Genomic DNA, 25,977 nt, shown 5'->3' with positions numbered 1-25,977 from the left:
GTAGTCCGTGCTTCCCCGGGTGGAAGGGGGTCGTGGTCTAGGGGGGCTGCCCTCCTAATCATCACCTCCCCCTGCCCACCCACCAGCTACCGGGCGAGGCTCTCCACCCCCTCGTCCCCCGGTCTCCACCCCCCTCACCTCTGCCCTCCCCTTTCTGTCCCCGCCCCCTCGCGCGGCGCAGACCGGGCCCTGCCGCTTTAAGAGCCGGGCTAGCGATTGACAGGCAATAAACGCCGCGCGCGGGGCTGCGCCGGAGTCGCCGGGAGCCAGGGGCTCCCCAACGCGCAGGTAGGTGCCCCCCCAGACCCCAGGCCAGCACCCATCCCCGAGACCGCGGCTGCCGGGGCGCCCTGGCACGACACTTAGGGTCCTCTTCTCTGCGCGCATCCAAACTCCCGGGCCCCTCTCCCCCAGGCGCACCCCCACCTTCTCCAGCCTCGGCCCCCCCCACCTCCCAGGCCCTCTGGGGTGGGGGGGGGACGGGGGACGGGTAGGGAGATCCAAACCCCGCTGTCTCCTGGCGTTACCCACCCACACCCCTCCGTCCTCCTCTGTGGTGGGGCTTCCAACGTGACCTCGGACACCGGGGTGCCCAAGCTGTGCGGCGCCCCGCTATCCTCGCGGCCCCTCGGGGTGCTGTCGGGTTAGTGGGGGGGGGGAACCTCGAATCCCGGCATTACGTAAGAACCTTGGCGCGCTTGCTTCCGGCGGCGGGGGAGTTCGACCGAGGTGGTGCAGGGTCCCTGGTCACCTCGTCTCCCCGGAGGCCCCACCGCCTCAGCCTTCCCTGGGAGGGGGCTCCGGGAAGGGGGTGCAGCGGCACCCCCACATCTCTCAGGCAGGGGAAGGCGCTTGTGGAGGGCGGGGGCGGGGGCCAGAGTTACGAGGTCTGGTGCCAGAAGCAAGGAGCCAGGATGACAAAGTTAGATCAACCGAGGGGGCGGCGGGGGATAAGGACGGGGTGTGGGGGGGGGGGTGGCTCGGGGGACCGTCAGCCAGTGACCTCATCCCGCCCCCTCCCGCGGGCGCCCAGCAAAGCGCCTTCTTTGATGGCGCGCCACACGCCCCCCCTTCCCCCGGGTCCTAGCGCGCGGCGCGTTCGGCCTGGGCTGGGATGTGGGGAGGGGGGGGGGAGGTTGGGGGGGCGATCTGCTTGTGAGTGCCGGCACGTCCGCCTGGTCTCCAGACCCCTCCCGCCCTCAGCTCTGGCCAGCCCTCCCCACGACCCGCCGGTCCCCAAAGTGCCTTTGTCAGACCTTCCTCCACCCTCACCTCTCGGTGATGGAGAGATGGGTGGGCAGGCGGGAGGAGGTCTCCCCCTTCCAGGCTGGCCGGCCTCACTGTGGGGTGCGGGCTCCACCCTGAGAGGCCGAAGTGGGTGGGGGGGGGGGGACGGTGGGCGGTGGAGGGTGCAGGCTTTTGGAGAAGGAGGTGAGGGTTCCCTGATGCCTGGGCCCCAGACTTTTGGCCTAAAGCCAGGCTGGCTTGCCTGGCACTACCCTTCTCCTGTGGACACAGCTGGCCTTGCCCTCTGTGAAGCTCGGGTGGGGGTGGGGCAGAGCGGGCGACAGCGTGGGAACCGGCTCCCCAGGGACAAACTCCAGGCAGCCTGGGTACATCTCCAGGGGCTGGGCGTGGGGTTCCATAGAGGCTCCCCCCCCCACCCCCCACTGCCTCTTCCCACTTCCAGCTCCAGGGCTAAGGACTCCTGTCCTCCCCTCTGACCTGCACCAATGACCGGGAAGAACAGCTCCAGCAACCTCCTGCTCTCTAGGAACTGTACCAGGGGCACCGGCTGGCACAGTGGGTCTTGGGCAGTCCTCCCAGCCTGGATGCTAGTGTGAGACAGGTGTCCTCTCCTATTCTCAGGAGCAGGTCCAGAAGGAAGCGATTCATCCACTCTTTTGTCATTTCACTCTTTTCTTTTTGGTCGTGGTGGGGCTTGAACTCTGGCTCTACCACTTTGAGCCACAGCGCCACTTCCGGTTTTCTGGTGATTAATTGGAGGTAAGAGTCTCTGGGACTTCCCTGCCCGCTGGCTTTGAGCCAGGATCGTCAAGATCTCAGCCTCCTAAGTAGCTAGGAGGACGGGCCTGCACCCTGCTCTTTGGTCGTTTCTGCCACCAGAGCTCAGGTGACCTGCTCAGGCCTGGGAGAAGAACGGAACTGGAGAGTTTACTTGAAATGGAGGTAGTGGTTCCTCTGAGAAGAATCCTTCCGGGAGAAGGAAGTGAAGTAGCCAAAGCTCTCCCACTCCACGGGCCCAGCAGGCATTCTGTCCTAAAGTGGGCACTGCCAGCTGCCCCCCCCCCCCAACTCCCCCATCCCTGCTGTGAGCCACTGCCTCCTGTTGTCATGGCAACTGGGGAATTAGTCTTTTTTTTTTTTTTGTCCCCAGCAGCACATGCCCAGGAAGGCAAGGGGAGAAAGAGTGAGGGGGTAACCCTGTCCCCTCTTGTCCCCTGTGGTCCCCTGTCCCGAGAGAATGAGAAGCAATTCTAGACCCTTACCCACCACCACTTAGGAAAAAAAGACAAATGACAGGTAAAGACCTGCTGATAGATCTGTTTGTTTTTGAGATGAATCTTGCTTATGGTGCCCAGGCTGGTCTTGAACTCCTAGGTTCAAGTGACCTTTCTCCTGCTGCCTCCCAAGCTGCTAGGACTATAAGTGTTTACCACCCATGTACAAATGCTATTTGTTTAGAGTCATAAAAAGTGGTTATTGTGTATAGTTCTTCCAATGAGCTTTGTGACCCTGAGAAATTTGATTAACCTCTCTGATCTGTCCCTGTGGTGTCTCCTCCTCCTCCTCCTCCTCTTCCTTCTCCTCCTCCTCCTCCTCCTCCTCCTCCTCCTCCTCCTCCTCCTCCTCCTCCTCCTCCTCCTCCTCCTCGAAGGAGCTATATGCTATTCCTGCTATCCAGGACATTTGGGGTCACTGTGGCTTTCCAGCTCCCAGTTTCTGGCCAATGCTGTCTCCCTCCTGTGTGTATGCTCCTCCAGGGGACGCCCTTCCTCTTCCTTGTGCCCTGCTTTGCTCTGCTCTCTTCTTATCTTCCTCTCTCCCCTCTCCAGGGGAGACGCTTCAGAGCCCTTGCAGACCTCATCATGCCTGTTGCTGCCACCAACTCCGAGTCTGGTAAGAGGGGGGTGAGCCTGTCAGCTTCTTTCAGTGGTTCAGAGGGTCCCGTGGGGGTGAGAGCAGCAACCCCACCCCCACCCCATTCACTCCACTGCTACTCAGCCCTTCACCCAGGCCATCTCCTCTCTGTGGGCTCTGTGCTGGGACAGAAGGGGTTGGGCAGCGTTCCCAGGAAAGGGTCCCCAGGAGAGGCTTGAGGGCCAGTTCTTGGAGGACAGCCCAGTGTAGGGCTGAGAGGAACCTCAGACCAGCTGGAAAGGAGTGCAGGGGCAACGATACTAGGTGCCATGCTGTAGGCTGTAGGTGGTGGACTGCTCAGACAAGCTGGAAAGGCCTGGAGCCAGCAGCTAAGTGTCATGGAGGCTGCTTTTCGTTTCCTCTTCTGTGAAGAGGCTGAAGAGGGTGAAAGGGAGAGAATGTCACCGTTATCCTGCGGCTGTTACTGTCTTGCTATGTCCCTGACCTCATGGCCTGATGTCAGCCACCACCTGTTGCCTCTCAGTCAAGGTGATCAGTCAAGGTCACTGTTCTTCGCTTTTAGTGATCTTCGAGGAGCCTGATGACAGTGATGGCCCCTCATCATGCATCTCATTCCAGGGGTTCACGCACCCATGAGTGTTTTCTGGGGACCCATCAGGTTAATCTCCTAGCTTCCAGGCTCTCCAAGGCCCTGCTGCTTTGGCTTTGCTTTGAGTGGTGAGAATTTCCCAGCTGAGATGCAGCTCCTTCCTGGCCCTGGGCCTTGCCTTTCTGCCATTGAATGTTCTAGGCTCCAGAGCCCTGGGCCCAGGAGAGGCCTCATCTCAATGCATTGGTAGTCTTCTGGTTTCTGCAGCCTTGGAGGGCTCTGGGCCTCCATCTGCTGCCCAGCCTGCTGCCACCCCCTCACCTCTGCTTTCTCTCCCCCTGCTCCATTTTTCCTGAGCCCCACTGTAAGCTGCTTAGGGGGTTAATTAAACTCATCCCCAGCCTGTGATTAAAGGTCCCTCATCTGGAGCAGCCCGGTAAACCCATTAAAAGTGCCCAGCAGGGATGTAGAGGGAGGAGCAGGCCCAGCAATTTGGCTTCCCAGCTGCCGGCCATGTGATGGGGGCACAGTAGGCTTGGGGGACAGGGAATAAAGCTTAGGGGGATGGAACTCAAAGGATTCCTGGGGCCTCTGCTCCACTGGATGCTGTGTCTGGGACTACTTCTGCCTTCTCATATTCAAAGGAAAAAGTACAAACTGTTCCTCTTCCCAGAGCCAGTCCTCCAAAGGTGTCTTAGTTCCCAGCCTCACAAATCAAAGGGGTGCATTCTTCTCCTTATCATCTGATGGTCGTTTCTCTTCCCATGGGACTGACAGACAGCTGTGCTCAAGATGAGCTGTGCTTGGCTAAGGTCGGATCCTCTTCCCCCTCCCCTTCTGCCTGTGTCTTCCCCTTCTATCCTTTCCCTGCCATTTCCCTTCCCTTTCCCAGACATCGTTGCCTTGGGCTCTACAGAGATGAAGTAATGGAAGTTCTGCCCTTTCCCATGGGTCAATAGACAATAGTGTGAGCATGTTCCTCTTGTAGAGAGATGCCATCTGAATGTTGAGTTAGGAATAGGTGGGGAGGACTGGAAAATATGTGGGTGATGGCATGAGCTAAGAGTTTGGAGATTTTATTCCTGACCCTTCTCTTCCACCTTCACCAGACTCATCGCTTTTTTGTTTGTTTGGTTGGTTTTTTGTATGACTGTACCTGGCTGCTGTCCCTTGAGCTCTTTCCGTTCAAGGCTAGTGCTCTACCACTAGAGCCACAGCCCCACTTCTGGCTTTTTGATGGTTAATTGGAAATTTTCCTCCTCAGATCTCAGCTTTCTGGGTAGCTAGGATTACAGGCATATGCCGTCAGTGCCTGGCTCTATTCCTTTTAAAAAATCAAGCGGGGGGGGGGGGTGGGGGGCTGGGAATGTGGCTTAGCGATAGAGTGCTTGCCTAGCATGTACAAAGTCCTAGGCTCCATTCCTCAGCACCACATAAACAGAAAAAGCTGAAAGTGGCGCTATGGCTCAAGAGGTAGAGCAAAAAGAAGCCAGGGACAGTGCTCAGGCCCTGAGTCCAAGCCCCAGGACTGGCAAAAAAAAAAAAAAAAAATCAAGGTGGGGATGTGGGTTACTTTCAGATAGAGCTGTTTCTTTAAATCTTTCTTGCATTCCTAGTTACTGTTCTGGTGTGTAATCTGCCTGCTGCCCTGGCAACTAGGGGCATGTGGTGACCCAGTGCCACTCCTCAGGGAATGGTTTACTGGTGGTTGCAGCCAGTTTCCAAGTAGTGGCCTCATGGGTACAGAGACTCAGAGGAATGGGGCACAGGGCCAGGGTAGCTGCCAAGCGCGCCCTCCGCCATCACAAATGTGCCCTTGTATCTTCTCTCCCCCAGTTCCAAGACACCTGGCTTCTCTCGTGGGCATCGGCCCTCACCCTAGGGCAGAGCTGATGAGAGATGGGGAGAGGATGCTAGATGTGGGCTCCAAGGGCTGGGGCCTTTCCTGCCTCAGGGGTGTCACCCTCCCTCCTCCTCCTTCCCTCCCTTTACTGGTGGCTGAGCCACCAGTAGGAGGAAGCATTTGGGGTTGAGGTATTTGCTTCAGGCCATCAAGGTACCACTATATCTTGGACCTACCTAGAGTGGGTTTGAGTGGCTTCCTTTGATCGAGGAGTCCCTATAATTGAAACTGGAGGAGGAGGAGGCAGAGACCGGAGGTCAAAGGTCTGGGGGAGAAGATGGCATGGGGTATTGTAAAGGAGGGACTTCCAGGAAAGAGGGGTGCCAAGTCCCGCCCTGGGTTTCTTTCCCTAACCCTAACCCTGAGAGGGCAGGGTCCCTGGGCGCCACGCCAGTCCAAAGGGGCTTACCCCCACCGTCCACGCCTTCTCCGGCCCCTGCTTCCCTCCCTGGTACTAAATGATGAGGGTCAGGGCATCTGTGGGATGGCTTTCTCCGGTCACCGCCCTCCTCCCACCGGTTGCCACCTCCTCCCCACTCCATAGCCTAGCCGGGCTTTGGCCAATCAGTAAGGCAGTGAGCAGGCGGAGCGTTGCTATTGGCTGGTTCTGCGGCGCTCCCGGAGTCCCGCCTTCTCCAGCGCTGCCAGGGTTTGGCCGGGAAGGCGGGCGGGCAGCGCGCAGGCTTCCCAGGTGCACGGTGCCTGGCTCGCTATGGCTGGCAGCCCAGGCAGCGAGGCCTCCTTGGAGGGCATTTCCTTGGGCTCCTCTGAGGAAGCGGAACTCCGGAGGGAAGGTAGGAAGTTGGGGTGTGTAGGTGGGGGTGTGTGGAGAGGGCTTGCTCCTTAACTTACCCCCGCGGCGGCAGGGTTTGGAGGCTGGAAAGGGCTTTCCAGAAGGGGGCTGGCTCCCCGAGATTCTGAAAGGTCTTGGGGGCCTGGCCCGCTAAGGCGGGCGGGGGGGGGGGGCTGACCTGGGACCAGGGCGTCATCTCCCCTGATTGTTTCCCCTCCTCCCCCCAATTACTATGCTGCTGGGAAGTTTATGATCAGAGTACATCACTGGCACAGTAGGACGGGTCCCTGCCCTGGCGCCTTTCAGAGCCCATGGAGGGCCTGGCAGTCTTTAACCCCTGTGAGGCCCAGGCCTGCACAGGAGGGACCTGGAAGACAGGCTGGGATGTTGTTTCTGGAGAAGGTAAACAGGAACCCCAGAACCTCCTCTGCCAGCTGGTTTCAGTGCCCTGCCTGCCCATCCTCCACCCCTTCCTAGAGGAGGGGAGCCTTGACAGGAGTGTTGAGAGGTGCTGGAAGTGTATGAAACCTCCCCCACCCCTTTCAGGGCCTGGGTGCTGTTACATAGATGCAGACGTGGGTGGCAGGGTGGCAGAGTAATGATACCCCCTGCCCATCTCTGCCCCCAGCTGGGCACACTGTGCTTCTCTCTCTCCTTCTCCTGGAAATCTGCCACAGCCTGGAGCTTCCATCTCTATCAGGCTTGCTTATCCCACATCCTCAGCTGTTCTCATGGCCTTGGTTCTATCTCTTCTGCCCTTGGGTGTCTGCAGCAGCCTAGGCTCAGAGTGCCTGCTTCTCCAGTTCCTGCCAGTATTCCAGGCCTCCACTACGACTTCCTACCATTTATGTTAAATTTTCTGACAAATTGATTACTATCTGTCAGAGCTGAAGAGAAAGACTAGGGCCAGTAAGGGACAGTGACTTATGTCATGCTACACTGAGTTAGTGGTATAGCCAAGAAAACTTCCCCTACCCCTAAGGGCCTCTGTTCCAGGCATACAGGGCCTGGGTGCCTGTGCGAGGAGAGAGAGAAATGCTGTTGGGAGCGGGGAGAGGGTTGCGTGGTGGTGGGATTTGGTCTTCTGTGCCCAGCAGGTACCCAAGTGTCTCACTGCCTCCTTTGTCCCTCCAGCCATGCAGCAAGTCCTGGACAACCTGGGATCCCTCCCCAATGCCACAGGTGCTGCAGAGCTGGACCTGATCTTCCTTCGAGGCATTATGGAAAGCCCCATAGTCAGATCCCTGGCCAAGGTATAGTGTTCCAGGGAGGTGGGCGCACAGGGTGCAGTGTCTGGGGAACCACAGATGTCCCTGGGATGGGGCATGTAGCATAAGAAGTGCCCTGAGGGGGTGTGGGGAAGAACACCATGACCATGTGATGAACCGGAGGCTGTGGGGGGTATGGGGGCCTGCCCCCCATACCTGGCTAATGAATGTTGGATGGATGTTTGGTGGCTGCAAGCTTGTGGAGGGTCTGGCAGGTAGAGAGCCTGCCTGTGTACTGAACTTCCAGTTTGTCCTTCCCATTCTTCTGACTTTTGGCATTTCAGGAGGGTGGATCGGGTGGGAAACAGATTCAGCAGAAGAGGAAATGGCAATACTTGGGTGAAGTGGCTCACACCTGTAATCCTAGCTACTCAGGAGGCTGAGATCTGAGGATTGTGGTTTGAGGCCAGCCCAGGCAGTAAAGTTTGTGAGCTTCTTCAATTAACCAGCCAATTCCAGAAGTGGAGGTATAGCTCAAGTGGTAGATTGCCAGCCTTGAGTGAAAAAGTCAAGAGAGAACGCAAGGCCCAGTTTAAGTCTCAGTACTGACACATACACACAATAAAGAGGAAATAGCAGCTGGGCACTGCTAGCTTATACCTATAATCCTATCTACTCAGGTGGCTTAGATATGAGGATCATGGTTCGAAGCCAGCTCAGGCAGGAAAGTCCATGAGACTCTTACCTTCAATAAACTATGCAGAAAAAGCCAGAAGTGGGATAGCACCCAGGCCCTGAGCTCAAGATACAGGACTGGAGAGAGAGAGAGAGAGAAAGAGAGAGAGAGAGAGACAGAGAGAGACAGAGAAAGAGACAGAGAGAGACAGAGAAAGAGACAGAGACAGAGAAAGAGACAGAGACACAGAGAGAGACAGACAGAGACACAGTGACAGAGACACAGAGAGAAGAAATGGTAAAACACTGGTCATAGCCATGCTAAAAGCAGTTGCACTAGGTGTTTAGGGAGGGAGGTTGAAAACAGGTGCTAACTCAGTCTGGGGAGATGGCTGGAGAGACTTCCTGGAGGAAGGGTCCTCTACTTGAGTGTGGAGGATGCAGCGGGTGGGGTTCCCTGGGCCACAGAAAAGAGCTCCAGCAGGAACAGCAAGGTGAGAAGAAACTGGAAGTGTACAGGGACAATGTGCTGGTGTGAAGCTGGAGCCCTAGGTGTGAGACAAAGAAAGTGTCAGGTCATGGAAGGTCACATCTGGGGTTGCAGAGACCAATTAGGGGCTGTGTGGTGATCCCAGTTAGGGCTGCTAAGCGCCACCTGGTGCTGGTAGAACTTGGTGTATGGGGTGGGGTATAGCACATGGGGGTGGGGGGGGGTGGGCTGACCTTGGAAGTGGCAGCTACAGACTCAGGCTTGGAATTCGTAGTGGAGGCAGGTCAGTCTTGCAGGACTTAGGGGTCAGGGACTGAGTAGGGAGATTCAGAGATGAAGGTGACTTCGTCACTAAAGGGGACACAGACTCAAATGAACAGGAGCCTGGACTGCCCAGGGCAGATGTTGATTTCCCAGAGTGGCAGGCAAAGATTTCCCAGAGCAGTCTAGAGACAAAGAGAAAGAAGAGGGTGGCTTTGACCCAGGGTATATGCTGGCCTGCCAGATGCAGGAGGAGCCATGAGGGGGCCTGGAGAAGGGCTCAGAGCCTCACCTCTGAGACCCGGGGTGGGAGGAGGCAGCCAGGGAGAGGATGGAGGCGAAGGCCTGGGCTGTGCTGAGATCACAGAGTGTTTAGGAGTGCAAAGGCAGTTTACAGATGGAGGAGTAGACCCAGGTCAAAGAAAAGAAGCTAAGGAGTAAAAAATTTCCCAGGAGGACAGCTGTGGGGTGATCTGACTTTGTAGTGTGGGCAGCAGGTCATGGATGGTAAAGATGCCCAGGAATGAACACTGTGCTGTGGTGGGCATGGCTTGTGGATATCAGAATCCAGGCAATAGCAGGCGTTGGTGTGGGAAGAGGACTGAGGCAATCCCAAAGTTTTCAGTGAATGGTGTGGAGAGTGACAGGAAATGAGCGGTGAGCAATGGCTGACTGGGAGGGAGAAGCCAGTAGAGCCAGGTGGTGGGTTTTCTGTAGGGATTGGGACTCGTATTGCAGGCTGTGGTTGGCTCTAGGGTAGACGAAGCAGGTCCTTCTGCAGGGGACACTGACCTAGGACACAACCTCGACATGTTCCCATCTGCAGAATGGTTGAAAGCCTGGGAAGTTAAGAGCAGACATGGAAAGCCCCAGAGGGTTAATAATGGCTTGAGCCACTGGTGTCGGTCCGGAGGGTTCCAACGAGAGGTCCTTGTTTTCCACCAAGATCAGAGGGGTTGGAGTGGGGAGAGCAGGACCAAAAGTTCTCAAGGAGATGGCCGTGTAGTGTTTCTACACTTGCAGCTTTCAGAGGCTCTGGGTTACCTGGCAGAGCAGGTGTGACTCTGGCTGGACCAGTAATTAGCCCTAGCTTCTACCTGGCCTAAGCTTCCGGTCTATACTGAGCCTGAGCCTGGCTTTGCTGAGGATGATTTTGAGAGCAGAATGATACAAATGGTTACCATAGAAATCCTGATCATTCTCCTGGCTCTGGGGCTTGCTGCCTCTCAACTGTAGTGTGTGCATGGTGCATGGATTATGTATATGAAACATAAGAATGCCTTAGCAATGCCATAGTGAGTGAAAAGTGATTAGTAATATTAAATAAAAATCATATCTTCAGGAACATGTGTGTGTGTGTGTGTGTGTGTGTGTAATTTTTTTCACTTTTTTTTGAGGTTCTGTTTTTTTTTTTTTGGAGGTAGGTGGGTACTTACCACTGAGCTACACCTCCAGCCACATGATTCCCTTTTAAATTATTAATTTATTGTTATTATAGAGGTGATGTGCAGAGGGATTACAATTACATGAGTCAGGTAATGAGTACATTTCCTTTTGTACAGTGTCTTCTGTTCTCTCCCAGCCCCTCCCTCCCATCTCCACCCACAGGTTGTATAGTTCACTTTCATCCATGTCCAGTGAGCTCCAAGGCTGCACTTTTCACCCTTTTTTCCTCATATTCTGTGCCCTCCCCCCTCCCAAAGATGTACACTTGAATACACCATACGTAAGATAAAGAAGACACAATCGTCAAAAACTAAAAACAAAAAAAAAGTAAGAAAAAAAGAAAACAAAGGGGAGACAAAAAGAAATCTCTTGTTTCCATATCTTGGAGTTCATTTCAGCATGTATATTATTTTATATAAATGTGAAGAGGCACTTAGGCATTGCACCTTTGTATTTCTTTCCTAAGAATATCTTCTTTTGGTCTCACTGTGTGTGAGTATCTAGAATCCTGTGTAGTTTACATGATTCCCTTTTAAAAGTAAAAGTAACTAAAACCAGCCCAGCTACTGGTGGTTCATGTCTATAATACTAGCTGCTCAGGGCTGGGAATATGGCCTAGTGGCAAGAGTGCTTGCCTCGTATACATGAGGCCCTGGGTTCAATTCCCCAGCACCACATATACAGAAAATGGCCAGAAGTGGCACTGTGGCTCAAGTGGCGGAGTGCTAGCCTTGAGCAAAAAGAAGCCAGGGACAGTGCTCAGGCCCTGAGTCCAAGGCCCAGGACTGGCAAAAAAAAAAAAAAAAAAAAAATACTAGCTGCTCAGGAATCTGAGATATGCGATTTGAAGTCAGCCTGGGCAGAAAAGTCTTCTCCAAAAAGTAAGGCTGGTTGGCTTGGTTGGGCTGAGATCTAAGGACTGTAGTTCAAAGCCAGCCTGGGGAATAAAAGTCTGTGAGACTCTCATCCCCAGTTAAAACCAGCATAATGTCAGACTAGAGGTGGTAGAGCATGGTGGTAGGGTGCCAGTTGTGAATAAGGAGGCCAAGCCAGAGTGTGAGGCCCTGAGTTCCAGTCCTAGCACAAAAAAGCAAGACTAGAGGCATGGTCGAAGTGGTGGTATGCCAGTTGAGCAAGCATAAGGCCCCGAGTTCAAACTGGTGACAGATTCCTAACATTGTCCTGGGCACAGTAATGACCTAGAGCCTTGGGAAGCCTCCATCTCGCACTTGAGCTCCGTGGGCTATGCATGCTCTGGGGAAGCAACTCTTTGAGGCCCATTCTTGTGCCTAAGTGAGACTCCTTTATCCCTTCCATGTGTTTCCCCTAGCCAGCATGTAGCCTTTGTTGAAGACATGCTGTATGCTGTATCTCACTGAATCCTCACACTATTCCTATGTGTTATTGAAATCTCCCTGTCTTGAGCTGGGTGTCGCAGCTTCTCCTAGGAGCCCTACCACCCAGGAAGCAAAGACAGAAGTATCTCTGAGCCCAGGAGTTCAAGACCAACCTGGATATCGTAATAAGATCCGTAACATAAACAGTCCCTTCCATCACCCTACTTCAACATTTAACAACTCATTCATCTATCTCTCTACCTTCTTCTCTCTCTCCTGAATTAGACTGAAATACAGACATGATATAATTTTACCTATAAGTAGCTCTTTATGTATTTATCAAAATATAAGGATCTCTCTCTCTCTCTCTCTCTCTCTCTCTCTCTCTTTTGGTGGACCTGGGGTTTGAACTCAGTCAGGTGCTCTAGGTGAACTAGTCAGGTGCTCTACTGCTGAGTCATGTCTCCAGTTCATGTTTGCTCTGGTTATTTTGACATAAGATCTTGCTTTCAGTGTCTACACTGTGGTACTTCTATTTTAATATGCTTTTTACCATAGCTGATGTGACAGGTGTGTAACATTTTGCCCAGCTGTTGGTTAAAATGGAATCTTGAGAACTTTTTACCAGTTTGGCCAGGAACCACAATCCTCCCAATGTCAAGCCTCCCAAGTAGCTAGGATTACAGATGAGAGCCACCATCACTGGCTTCTTTTTTTTTTTTTCTTTCTTTTTTTTCTTAAAGTAATCATGCTTTTTGGCTGGGAATATGGTCTAGTGGTAGAGTGCTTGCCTCGTATACACGAAGCCCTGGGCTTGATTCCTCAGTACTACATATGTAGAAAGAGCCAGAAGTGGCACTGTGGCTCAAGTGGTAAGAGTGCTAGCCTTGAGCAAAAAGAAGCCAGGGACAGAGCTCAGGCCCTGAGTTCAAGCCCCAGGACTGGCAAAAAAAAAGTAATCATGTTTTCATTCCCACACTTCAAAACCTAAGCAAACAGCATTAAGACCTCTGGTCATTGTTTTGAAAGATATCAAACTGAAGTCTCAGACTATATATCAGAATTAACTCCAAACAGAAATCTAGATGTGAAATATCTTAGAAGAAAACTGTGTAGGGAAAGCCCCCACTTCATGCTTTAAAGTTCAGATCTATGAAAGATTAACTGAATTCAACCACGTTAAAAACGTTTTTTTGCATGGCAAAAACACCATAAGCAAAATCAAAAGGCATATGACAAACTCAAGGGAAATGATTTGCAAGAAGTATCACAAATAAAGGGCTAATCTCAATATAGAGAGAACATTTAAAAATGAGGGAAAAAAGAAACAAATAGAAAAATTGGCAAAAACCATGAACAGACAGTTTACAGAAATAGATATAGGCAGATGGTCCTTAAAAATCTGAAGAGATGCTTGTCTTCATTTGTGATAAGCAAAATGCAAATTAAGCCCTACTGAAAAGTCATTTCTCGTCCATGGGATTGGCAGGCATTCAAGGGTTTGATCATCCGGGAAACCTCTCGTCATGCTGCAGGGAGGGCAGATTAGCCCAGCCCACGGAGGGGAGCTTGTCAATAATAAGAAAATCACACATGTATTTATTGCTTGGTCCTGCAAGGCTTGACATGGAAGGTTTCCACAGACACAGAACTCTGTGTGTGTGTGTGTGTACGTGTGTATGTGTAGCTAACACAGTTTATCTGTAGCAGTCTTATTTGCAGTAGCAAAATACTAGAACCAACCCAAATACTCAAATAAATTACAGGACTCCAGCCATGCAATAGAGTCAAATGCAGTAATTAAAAAGCAAGCCAGGTGCCAGTGGCTCATGCCTAGCTACTCAGGACCTGTGGATTGCAGTTCAAAGCCAGCCCTAGGCAGGAAAGTCTGTGAGACTCTTAGCTCCAATTAACCACCAGAAAACTGCAAGTGCCACTGTGGATCAAAGCAGTAGAGCTCTAGCCTTGAGCTGAAGAGCTCAGGGATGGTACCCAGGTCCAGAGTTCAAGCCCCACGACTGACAACAAACAAAACACTAGGAAGCCACACCTGATGCCTGTAATCCTAACTACTCAGGAGGCTCCAATCTGAGGATTGAGGTTCAGTCAGTCAGGGCAGAAAAATCTGTGAGTTTCTTATCTCTAGTAAACCAGTAAAAAATAATAAAAAAGATACACTAGAGGCATGGTTCATGTGGTAGAGCATTAGTCATGAGTGAATAAGCCAATTGAGAGCATGTGGCTTGAGTTCAAGCCCAGGTACTAGCACAGAGACATAAAAAAGGAAGATCTCCATGTGGCAGCAAAAGAGTGATTTCTAGGGCATATTGTTAGGTTAAAAGAACAGACAACAATTGAGCTAAACTAAACCCCCCAAGTATCAAAGATTTCCATGGGTACTAGTGGTTTATGCTTACAATCCTAGCTACTCAGGATGCTGGGATCTGGAGAATTATAGTTCAAATCCAGCCAGAACAGAAAAATTTGCAAGACTCCATCTCCCGAATAAGCAGCAAAAACTTGGCTGGAATCCTGGCTCAAGTGGTAGAGTACCAGCCAAGCAACCAAGCTGTGTGAGTGTTAGGCCCTTAGTTCAAACCCTGATCTGGCAATAAATAAATAAAAGAAAGGAAGGAGAAGAAAGGAAAGAAGGAAGGCAGACAGAAATACAAATAATAAGTCAGACATGGTAGTGCGTACCTGCAGGCTGAGACAAGAGAATGGAGAATCTGGTTCAAAAAAACCCCTCAAATCAACCAACCAAAGAGCTCCTAGAAAGAAGTAGAATAAACTATGAACTAGTGAAAGTGGTTCCTTCTAAGATCTGGGTGTGAATGGGGTAGGAGGGATGTGCATGGAGCTCTTTGAGGTTACCTGTGTCTGTCCTGGGGCTTGACCTTAGAGCCTGGGCACTAATCATTTTAGGGGAAGAAGTGGGCGAGTCTGTGGGTGTATGTGCTTGTGTGTGAGGGAGCTGTGGAAGCTGAGACCTCAGGCCCGGCAGGGGCTGGGGGTGGGCAGAGGCTGGTTGGTGTGGGGATGCTGGGAGCTGGGGGCAGGCCGCTGTTTCACATCCCAGGGCTCTCGGGAAGCAGCCGGCCTCACCTGTCCTGTCCCCACCATACCCAGGCTCATGAGCGACTGGAGGAGACGAAGCTGGAAGCTGTGCGGGACAACAACCTGGAGCTGGTGCAGGAGATCCTGCGGGACCTGGCCCAGCTGGCGGAGCAGAGCAGCACCGCAGCGGAGCTGGCGCGCATCCTCCAGGAGCCGCACTTCCAGGTTTCTGGCTGCTGGGGCTGGTTGGGGGAGAAGTGGGCGGGGCGGGGCATGCGGCCCAGGGCGGGGGGCGGGGGCTGAGTGGGCGGGGCAGGCGGTGGGGGCGGAGCTGTTTGAAGCAGGGGAGGGGCAGGTTGCTGGGGGGGCGGTGAAGTGGGCGGGGCATGCAGCTGGGCGGGACTCTTCAGGGAGGAGGAAGTGGGTGGGGCATGAGGCTGATGGTGGGGCTTGAGGCTGTTGGTGGGGCTTGAAGCTGATGGTGGGGCCAGCAGGAAGTTGGAACTAGGGTGGGAAGGCACCCCTAGGGCATTGCCTTAGTGTCCCTTCTTTTCCCATCATTTCTCCAGTCCCTTCTGGAGACACACGACTCAGTGGCCTCCAAGACTTATGAGACCCCACCCCCCAGCCCTGGCCTGGACCCCACATTCAGCAATCAGCCGGTACCTCCAGATGCCAGTGCGCATGGTGGGCATCCGCAAGACTGCAGGAGAGCACCTGGTGAGGGGGCCAGGCAGGGCCAGAGGTGGGGGGCAGGAAAGGTTAGGAGGGACTGAAGATGAAGATCAGCTTAGCTCTCTGCCCAGGGAAGGTCTTATGCAGACCCAGGAGAGCACAGATGCCAAAGCTGCCAACACATAGGTCAAGACCTCTCAGGGCTGAGCTTTTGCCCCTTAATGCCTCTTGTAGTGGAGAACTGGAGCAGGGCAGGTGCTGGTGGCTCACTCCCGTCATCTTAGCCACTCAGAAGGTTGCGATCTGGGGATCGCAGCCAGAAGTGGAGGTCTGGCTCAAGTGATAGAGTGTTGGCCTTGAGTGAAAAGACCGAAGAGAGTGCTTGAAGCCCTGAGTTCAAGCCCTAGTACCTGTTCACGAAGTAGTGGGGGACCAGATGAAAGAGGATTTTGGAGTGGGGGGGTGAGTGGGGACAAGGAAGGAGGCTCATTAGGTGACCCATCTGAAGATTCTGGCTTGGAGTCTCATTACGTACACCTTCTGTCCCTTAGGGCGTGACATTTCGGGTGGAGGGTGGCGAGTTGGTGATCGCACGCATCCTGCACGGGGGCATGGTGGCCCAGCAAGGCCTGCTGCACGTGGGGGACATCATCAAGGAGGTGAATGGGCAGCCGGTGGGTAGTGATCCCCGGGCGTTGCAGGAGCTCCTGCGCAGTGCCAGTGGCAGCGTCATCCTCAAGATCTTGCCTAGCTACCAGGAGCCCCATCTGCCTCGTCAGGTGGGTTTTTCTACGCAACCCTCCACCCCTCACAAGGTCCAAGGGATGGTGGAATCTCCCAGCTGTGAGGGCCACTCGTCTCCTGGAGCCTCTCCTCTCCAGGCAAAACAGACAACAGGACCACAAGGCTGAGGGTGTAGCTCAGCCCTGCATTATGTACGTGCTTGTGCCTTTGTCTGTGGGCTGCACTTGGGCATGCGTGAGAGATTTCTATGCTTTTCTGCCACTTGAGTATATAAGAGAACATCTATATCATAAGCAATGGGCTTTGCACACATAGGTGCTCCGGTGCAGGGTGGGCTTGTCATGTGCCCTGGACAGCTATCTCCTGATTGGTAGATTGCTTTGCCATTCTCCCCACACACACTGTACCCCTCACCATCCCCACAGCTCTCTCTCTCTTAGAGCCCTCTGTTCTAGGAAGGGGGTAGTAGCCAGAGAAATAAGGGGTTAGGTCCCAGGTTCCTCTATCTGGGTGACCCTGTCTCCTCAGTCTTGAGACCAGTTCCACCCCTGAGCAGTTTCTTCATCTTGAGTCTTCTGTGTGTCAGGAAAAACTGGAAGTCGGGGTGGGCAGGCCTGGAGACGTCAGTCTTCTGCAGAGGGGGTCAGTTGATAAGAGAGGAAAGGGTAGGGGGAAGACCACAGGCCACCTTCCCTTCCAACAGAGACTCCCTCTGTTCCTTCCCTTATCTTTTCACCAATTTCTGGACCTAGGTATTTGTTAAATGCCACTTCGACTATGACCCAGCCCGGGACAGCCTCATTCCCTGCAAGGAAGCAGGGTTGCGTTTCAATGCAGGTGATTTGCTCCAGATTGTAAACCAGGACGATGCTAACTGGTGGCAGGTGAGCTTTGGGGGTTACCTTCAGCTTTTCCAAGTATGGTGGAGACGGGGAGAGGTGAGGGCACGTGGAGTGTGGCTCGTGATCATTGCAGGCCTGCCATGTGGAAGGGGGCAGTGCGGGGCTCATTCCCAGCCAGCTGCTGGAGGAGAAGCGGAAGGCATTTGTCAAACGGGACCTGGAGCTGACCCCCACCTCAGGTAGGAGCTCACTCCCCCAGCCCCGATCTGGGAGTGTGGCCTGGCCCTAACTGCCTTACTCACCCACCTCCCTATGGCCAGGGACCCTATGCGGCAGCCTTTCGGGAAAGAAGAAGAAACGAATGATGTATTTGACCACCAAGAATGCAGGTGGGTATTAGCACCTCAATGACTTGTGACTTTGTTCTCCTGCCTCAGCCACTGCCAGCCTTGGCCCTGCCAAGGTTCCCCCTCTTCTCCCTTACTCCCAAATCCTTTTATCCTTGACCTCCCTGAGGCTCTGCCCCTCCTACACCAGGCAGTCTGATGAGCAGTGCCATCCCCCTCCTCCCCCGTGTCCAGAGTTTGACCGCCACGAGCTGCTTATTTATGAGGAGGTGGCCCGCATGCCCCCATTCCGCCGGAAAACCCTGGTGCTGATTGGGGCGCAGGGTGTGGGCCGGCGCAGCCTGAAGAACAAGCTCATCATGTGGGATCCGGATCGCTACGGCACCACGGTACCCTGTGAGTGGAAGCTGGGCCCTGCTGGGTGGGGGTGTGGAGTAGGGTAGGGACTGGATTCCCTCAATGAAGGAAGAAGTTTATATAGTACTCAGTCTGGGCATGAGCTTTGGGGTGCTCGCCCTCTGTGGGTGGCAGAGGGAACTGCAGGCTCCGGAACTGGTGGATGCGGCGGCCTGCGCCTTTCTTTTTCCCATGTTTCATTTGCTTACAAGCCATGGCAAAAGTGAGTATGGCCTTGTGGCTGGCAGGGCCTCCGAGTGATGGGACCAGCGGGGGCCCGAGTACAGGTGCTGGAGAGGGCAGCACTGCTGGTGAACGCTTCTGGCTCCTTGAGGCAGGCCTGAGTGCTCAGGGCTGCTTCGGCCTTGTGGCTTTGGGTGGTCTATTGCCTTTCTGGGCCTCACTCGCCATCTATGAGCACTGGAGTGGGCCAGGTGCTCACTGAAGGCTCTCCTGGAACAGAGTCCTGGTGTGTCCAAGTGTGTCTGTGCCCATGGCGAAGGTGAGGGCAGGTGTGTGTGAGAGAAGGCAGCCATGCTGGGAAGGGGGGAGGACAGGCTTCACCCCCAGGCCTGAAAATGCAGGACTCACCTAGAACGTGTGCATGTGTATTTGCGATGGCGTGTCCTGTCTGTGACAGTTCGGTCCTTTCTCCCTCCTCATCCCCAGACACATCCCGGCGGCCCAAGGACTCAGAGCGGGAAGGCCAGGGCTATAGTTTTGTGTCCCGTGGAGAGATGGAGGCCGACATCCGTGCTGGGCGCTACTTGGAGCATGGCGAATATGAGGGCAACCTGTACGGCACACGAATCGACTCCATCCGGGGCGTGGTCGCTGCTGGCAAGGTGTGCGTGCTGGATGTCAACCCTCAGGTACGGCCTGGCTTGCCAGTACGCTCCCCAGGTACTCTCTTCCCCTTTTGTCTCCCCATGTACCCCTCAACCACTGTAGGGACCCAGCCCACCCAGAAGCCCTCCTCTCTCAGCTTCTCACAACCTCACTCCCTGCTCCTCCAGTTTGTCTACTATTCATCTGCAGGACTCACAGCCCAGAATCCCAGGCGCTCCTTTCTCACCCACTCTCGGGTGTCCACCCTGTCACTCAGCCTTCTGTTCCCAGGACATGTGTGGGGATATACTCCCCACCCTGTTCGTCTCTTGCAGGCAGTGAAGGTGCTGAGGACTGCCGAGTTTGTCCCTTATGTGGTGTTCATTGAGGCCCCCGACTTCGAGACCCTGCGGGCCATGAACCGGGCTGCACTGGAGAGTGGGGTGTCCACCAAGCAGCTCACGGTGAGTGGCTCTGAGCTGTGGTGGGAGAGGTCTGATGGTGGTAACTGGGATAGGCTCTAGCTGATAGAAAACAAATGATGGTCTAGGAGCTGGGTGGAGCTGGCTCACTCTCCTAATCCTAGCTACTCAGAAGGCTGAGATCTGGGGATCATGGTTCAAGGTCAACCTGGGCAGGCAAAGTCTGTGAGACTTCTTTTTTTCTTTCTTTTTTTTTTTGTCCTGGGGTTTGAACTCAGGGCCTGGGCACTGTCCCTGAGCTTCTTTTGCCCAAGGCTAGCACTCTACCACTTGAGCCAATGCACCACTTCTGGCCTTTTCTGTTTATGTGGTACTGAGGAATTGAACCCAGAGCTTCATGCATGCTAGACAAATACTCTACCACTAAGCTACCTTCTCAGTCCTCTGTAAGACTTTTATCTCCAATTAACCACTAGAAAACCAGAAGTAGCACTCTGGTGTTGAGCAAAAATGCTAAAGAAAGCTAGGCACCAGTGGCTCACACCTGTAATCCTAGCTACTCAGGAGGCTGAGATCTGAGGATTACAGTACAAAGCCAGCTCAGGTAGCAAAGTCCATGAGACTCTTATTTCCAATTAACCACCAGAAAACCAGAAGTAGCACTGTGGCTCAAAGTGGTAGAGTGCTAGCTGTGAGCAAAAGCTCAGAGACAATGCCCAGACCCCAAGTTCAAGCCCCACGACTGACCAAGAAAGAAATGAAGGAAGAAAAAGGATGGTGGATGGAAGGTAGAGGGAAAGGGAGTGGTCCCTATTCATGTTGTCAGTTAGGTAGTACTTTTTTGTTTGTTTTTTAGGGTTTTACTATGTAGCCCAACCTTGCTTGGAACTTATTATATAACTCAGGCTAGTCTCGAACACAAAATCCTTCTGCGTTAGCTTTCTGAATGCTGGGATTATAGGCATGCACCACCATACCTAGCAAAGGATTGAGATTGTGTGTGGGGGTGTGTGTGTAAGGATAGAATCCAGGGGCTTCCGTGTGCTACACAAGTGCTCTACCACTGCACTGGGACTGTTGATTCCTGGTGTATGGATGTGGAAAGGGAGGCCTGAGAAGGGAAGTGAAATGCCTAGTCACAGATACCCTGAGGCACAAGAGTTTCTGCTCCATCCATTTTGTGGGGACAGTACTGGCCAAGGGAAGCTCCAGAGGGCCAGTGGAAGATAGGTTAGGCAAAGGTGGGCAGGGGCTGTTCCATGAGCTTGCTGCTGGGACAGGGCCAAAGGGAGGGAGAACGCCAAAGTGGAAGGCTAGCTGGGAGGACGGGTTGGTATCTGGGACCAGGGAGATCCTGGTGGAAAGGCTGTCTGCCTTCCTCCAGGGCAGGATGGGTCAGGTTTGCAGAATTCTGAGCCCAGGGGTCCCTCTGCTGGCCCCACCTGTTACTGCAGCTCTCAGGTCCTGCTGTCTGAACACCGTGTAGGCTTGGGAGAAGCTGTGGGGAGTGAACCTCTACCCCATTCCCAGTCCCAGCTCTAAGTCTTTGCCTGATCCTTGCTCTGGGCACCTCCACCTGGCAAGAAATACACTGGACTGGAGGCGCTGGGAAGCAGCTGGTCTTGGCATACTTAATTTTCAAATTCCCTTCCCCACCCCTGCCTAGCCAAGGCCCACTGTTGAAGGGTTATCACCCGAGTCACCTCTCAAGCTGCTTGGAAGCCTGGTCAGCCTGGGGGAGCATGAGTTGGGAGTCAGCCCTATTCGGCCCCGGGCTGCGGGCTGCCTGTGACCTCTGTGTACTTAGTTTTCTGTTGTAAACTGAGGAGAATTAACCCACCCTTGCAGATGATAGTGAAGATTCTTTGGGTTCCAAAGTGTTTAGTTCCCTGCCAAGCACTTCCTATAGTTTATTTCCTTCCTTCCACGCATCCATCTGACCCTAGTTGCAGAGCTCTGCCTTAGGGTATCCAGGGAGGTACCCTGTCTCCCTGGCCACTGTGCTGGGGACTTTGGAGGGAGGCACAGGCTGTAGATCCCTGATGTTGGGGGGCGAGTTGTGGGCGCCGTCTGATGGGAGGCCCCGCTGTGTCTGGCAGGAAGCAGACCTGAGACGGACAGTGGAGGAGAGCAGCCGCATCCAGAGGGGCTACGGGCACTACTTCGACCTCAGCCTGGTCAACAGCAACCTCGAGAGGACCTTCCGTGAGCTCCAGGCCGCCATGGAGAAGCTGCGGACGGAGCCCCAGTGGGTGCCCGTCAGCTGGGTGTACTGAGCCTCTTCACTGGGACTTGGTTCCCTGCTGGGTTGTGACCTACCACCCGAATCCATTCCTTTCCCCACCCGTGACCCTCCACAGCCACAGCCACAGTCTTCGGCCCCCACCTCTGGCTTTTCTGGGTAACAGCTCCCAGGAGGCTGGAAGACTGGCTTCAGCACAGAGGTGTGCCCTGCCAGGGAGCTGGGTGTTCATGGGGTACCTTTGTGCCCAGGTGCTGTCCACTCCCAGGCCCACTGGCCACTCCATGTCTCTCCCTAAAGGGCCAAGCTGCACCCCGGGAGTATGCCAGAGTCACCCCCATTGTGCTCAGTCAGAGGAGAGCAAAACTGCCTGGGGACCCCATGGTCAGGGGCCCCCTGCCACCTCTCTGCAGCTGCCTTTCCTCCTCCAGATTGACCACTCCAACCCCATTCCTGAGCTCTCCCACCCCTCACCCCTGGTCCTACATAAAGGCCTTGGGCTGTTTCCTTTGGCCAGTCAAGCAGAGCTGGGCAGTGGTACCAGTGGGCCATCTTGGAGGCTGGAGGACACAAACCATGAGTGGTTGTCGCAAGTGGGCAGCGTAGCCCTCAGCTGCCTTGGAAGGGGTGGACACTGCCCTGCCTGCCCTCACCCACAGCTTCTCACTGCCAGAGTCTCTCCACAGCCTTCCCCCATGTGCCCTTGGCAGGTCATCCCTGCTCCCCAAAGGGCAAGGCTGGCAGCGGCTGGTAGGCTCAGCCCAGGTATGTGTGTATGTGTGTGTGTATATGTGTGTGTGTGTGTGTGTGTGTGTGTTAGAAGGCTGAGCCCTGTGCTCAGGCACCTGCTGTATGGACTGAAGGGCTCCAGGGCCTATGGTGGGGGACCCGTTCTCCCTATTCAGGAGTTTTGTCCATGTTGATCTTTTTGGCGGGGTCCAGGAGGCCTACTCACACCAGGGCTGCCAGGGTGGAGGTAGAGGGACTTGTGAATGTCGGCTTGGAGGCCCACAGGCTCCCTCTAGTAGCTTCTGGCACTTTGAGGCTGTGCAGCCTGTGGCTCCGCTTGCTTCAGGGCTGGGCTGTGTTCTCAGCCCTGTTGTGGTTGTGTGTCAAGCTCGGTTTGGGGCAAGGGGTGGCGGGGAACTAAGGATTGTTTTCTTTTGGAGATTACTCTCTGGGCTCCATTTATGGGGGAATTCCCCACCAGCTCCATTTCAGTAAGACCCACATCCCACACTCCAGGGCCTTGGCCTTCCCCAGCTGGCTTCCCCCACGCTCCCCCTGTCCCCTGTCCTGAATGCCACCCTCCAGTCCTGGGGGAGGGGCAATTCTGTAAAATAGATGAATCCCTTTTAAGAAAAGAATCCTGTCCTACATGACCTCGGGGCATCTCACCCCTCATTCTTCCTGAGGTAAGCCTGCCCTCATGGGGGACCCTCAGAACCCCCATTCCTGTGCCTCCGGGTTCTTCTGTGTGTCCAGTCAGCCTTGGCTGCAGTGTCAGTCAGAGCTGACCCCTGAGCCACTGTGTGTCTGTTTCCTAGGGAAGGGGAGAGAGAAGAAACAGAATATTTATTACAAAGGTTAGAAATATATTTATTATATTAGGAGTCTCGTTTGCATCAGATATGCAAAAGAGGTGTAGAGGTCAAGTCAGCTCCCGTCTCATTTGCATAGCTCATCTGCAGTCTTTATATTCCTTTCCCCTTGGAGTCCTGAGTCTTTTATCCTTGGTTCAGTGCTCCCTTGGGTCACCCTCCCCCTCTGCCCAGGAGACTGGGGGGAGGGGAACGGGCTGTTTTCCTGCACATTTGAGGCCAGTTCCCATCTTCCTGGGAACCTTGAAGAGGTGAATGGGTTGTGGCTTGCTGGAGAGGTAGCACTGGCCATTTCCCTGGCTGTCCCACATAGCAGGCCTGGCACCTGGCCTGTCCCCTCTGAATGGCCTCCTGCTGAGCCCCGCCTGCTCCCCAACCCCTGTCTGGTGGCTGTGGAGGTCTTGTCATCCTCAGCTCACCCGGCAGCGGCAGCGCCAGGGCTGGTTGTAATAGGTGTGTCCTCCCAGAGGCAGCTCTGCCATTGTCCTCCCTTGCTCCTTCTGTGGACTTGGATTTGGGGGGCCTAAAGAGAATGAGAACTCGCCCGTCGGGGTTCACACTCAGCCCTAGGCCAGTTGCCCTTCCTTTCCTTCTCCCTCAGCTACCTACTCCCCTCTGGTTTTCTTTCTTTTCCTTTTATTAAATGTGAAAGCAAGTCTTTCTGGACCCTGATTGTTGGCGGCTGGGGTTGGGCGGGTAACTTTGGGGGGGAGCTGAGGGCTGGGGAGCACAGTCCACATGATTCAAGAATGGAATGGTGTGTCTGGTGTTCTCTCTGTCCCTCTGCACTCTGTGTCCCCAGAAGTTACTCCTGGATGCTTGTGCCCAGGAATCAGAGCATTCAGGGGGCTGAGGACTCAGGAACCCCATGGCTAATTCCTGTGGTGCCACCTAGAAGAGCTTCCCCTCCAAAGCTCGGCTTTGTCCTCTGTAAAGGTGCCAAGATGCCGTGGCTCCCCCAGTGATGAGTTAGGGTTGTTAAGAGGAGATCCACACAGGGGCCATGAAGGATGTTGAAATGTCATCCTCTCAATCACCAGCACCATCAAACAAAGAAGGAGGTCACCCAGGTGCCATCACAGGGGTGTGTGTAATCCACCAAGGCTAGGAGCCAGCCATCTTCCCCTTGAGCTCTTTAGGGGACCTGGCATACCCATCCTCCAGTATCACTGGGTCCTCAGGAGCAGAGCTTAGGTGGGCACTGTGTCTGTGATGGCCGGGTGTGGGTCCTGCCCTCTCCCTTGCTTTTCCCCAGAGCCTCAGTCACACAGGGATAAATGACAAGGCACAGGGGTAAATTGGCTGGTGATTTAGAGCCACCCACAAGGGCCTAGATCACCTAGGTCATCAAAGATTATTAACATCTCTCTTTCTGAAGTACCTGACCCTTTCCAGCACAAAGACTGAATCCCTCATCATCTCACTTTAGGGACCCACCTGCTACCATGCTGCTAGGCCCCACCCTCCCTTTTTCCCCCATTACTGGGGTTTGAACTCAGGGCTCTGCACTTGCTAAGCAGACACTCCACCACTTGAGCCACTGTGCCAATCCCATTTTGTCTTTGTCAATTTTGAGATAAAGTCTTGCTTTATTCCCTAGCCTGCAGGCCTGCAGTCCTCCTATTTGTGCTTCTCTTTGTTGCTAGATGACAGTTGGGCATTACTACTCCCAGCCCTTGATTGAGATAAGAGTCTTTTTTTTTTTTTTTTGGCCAGTCCTGGGCCTTGGACTCAGGGCCTGAGCACTGTCCCTGGCTTCTTCCCGCTCAAGGCTAGCACTCCGCCACTTGAGCCACAGCGCCGCTTCTGGCCGTTTTCTGTATATGTGGTGTTGGGGAATCGAACCTAGGGCCTCTTGTATCCGAGGCAGGCACTCTTGCCACTAGGCTATATCCCCAGCCCGAGATAAGAGTCTTTTGACTCACAGAAGCTGTGACTCTTATTTGGAATCTCTGCCTGGCAAATAGCTAGATCTCAGACTTGAGCCACGTTGACAGGCTCACTTGCTTTTCTTATTCCTGGATGATGTTCTCAAGGACTAAAGGCATAAACCACCAGCATCTGGTTTCCACATCTTCCTTAACTCTCCAAATACAGATAAAGCATTTAACATTGCCCTGTGGTGTACACCGTGCTATTTACCATTGTTAAGGCAACAGGAACCAGCAAATATCAAGATCAGAGGATAAAGTTTATTGCTAGCAACCCAAACCAGGCTAGTGCCAGAAAGAGTTCAGATAATGAGGGAGGGGAGACTCTGGGTTTTATACAAGCTGGTTACACACAAAGACAGGCATTAGTCAGAAAGGCAAAGGCCAAGAGGGACGATGTCACCCAGGTGTGCAATTTCTACCCATGGGCTTTCTGTTGTGCATCCAGATAGCCCCACCTGATCAGCCCAAAGCTCCCATTCCAGTGAACAGCCTTACCTAGCCACATTCTGGCAAAATAGCCTTCCCTAGAAAGTTCTTTGATGGGAACATAGTTACTAGGGATGGTAACTATGCCAACTTGACTGTGGCAAGAAGGAAAACAAGTTTAATAGCACATCAATTCATCATCTGAGGCACACTGGTAGGATGAAGTATTCTTCAGTTGATAAATACCATATAAAAGGTTTGGAAAACCTGGAAACTTGTTGATTATGTAATCAGTACAGAGGAAATCAGTCAAGTTGTAGATACAATGAATTACTTGGTAGACAGAACATCATGGAATTAGGTATAAGAAAAAAGACAGGGGCTGGGAATATGGCCTAGTGGCAAGAGTGCTTGCCTCATATACATGAAGCCCTGGGTTCGATTCCTCAGCACCACATATATAGAAAAAAAGGCCAGAAGTGGCGCTGTGGCTCAAGTGGCAGAGTGCTAGCCTGGAGCAAAAAGAAGCCAGGGCCAGTGCTCAGGCCCTGAGGCCAAGCCCCAGCACTGGCAACAAAACAAAACAAGAAAAAAGACAAGGGGGGAAATATAACCAAATGAGAGATGGGCTGGGTGGC

At 53.6% G+C, this 25,977-nt stretch overlaps 1 protein-coding gene across 1 annotated transcript; it reads left to right on the top strand.

The window, feature by feature from the left end:
- The first annotated feature begins 220 nt into the window (after positions 1-220).
- Mpp2 (MAGUK p55 scaffold protein 2) lies at positions 221-23,196 on the top strand. Its single transcript, XM_048367017.1, is given in 14 exon segments — positions 221-288; positions 3,078-3,141; positions 7,543-7,661; positions 14,955-15,107; positions 15,452-15,559; positions 15,561-15,602; positions 16,109-16,336; positions 17,054-17,185; positions 17,277-17,382; positions 17,464-17,532; positions 17,725-17,886; positions 18,556-18,758; positions 19,050-19,178; positions 21,236-23,196. Coding segments are annotated over 13 exon segments (1,659 nt in total). The 5' UTR covers positions 221-288; positions 3,078-3,110; the 3' UTR covers positions 21,413-23,196.
- Positions 23,197-25,977: the final 2,781 nt, after the last annotated feature.

This window comes from Perognathus longimembris, chromosome 17 (assembly GCF_023159225.1).
Source record: "Perognathus longimembris pacificus isolate PPM17 chromosome 17, ASM2315922v1, whole genome shotgun sequence".
NCBI lineage: Eukaryota > Metazoa > Chordata > Mammalia > Rodentia > Heteromyidae > Perognathus > Perognathus longimembris.
Note: the sequence above shows the minus strand (reverse complement) of the source record. Positions and strands in the feature narration are given on the sequence as shown.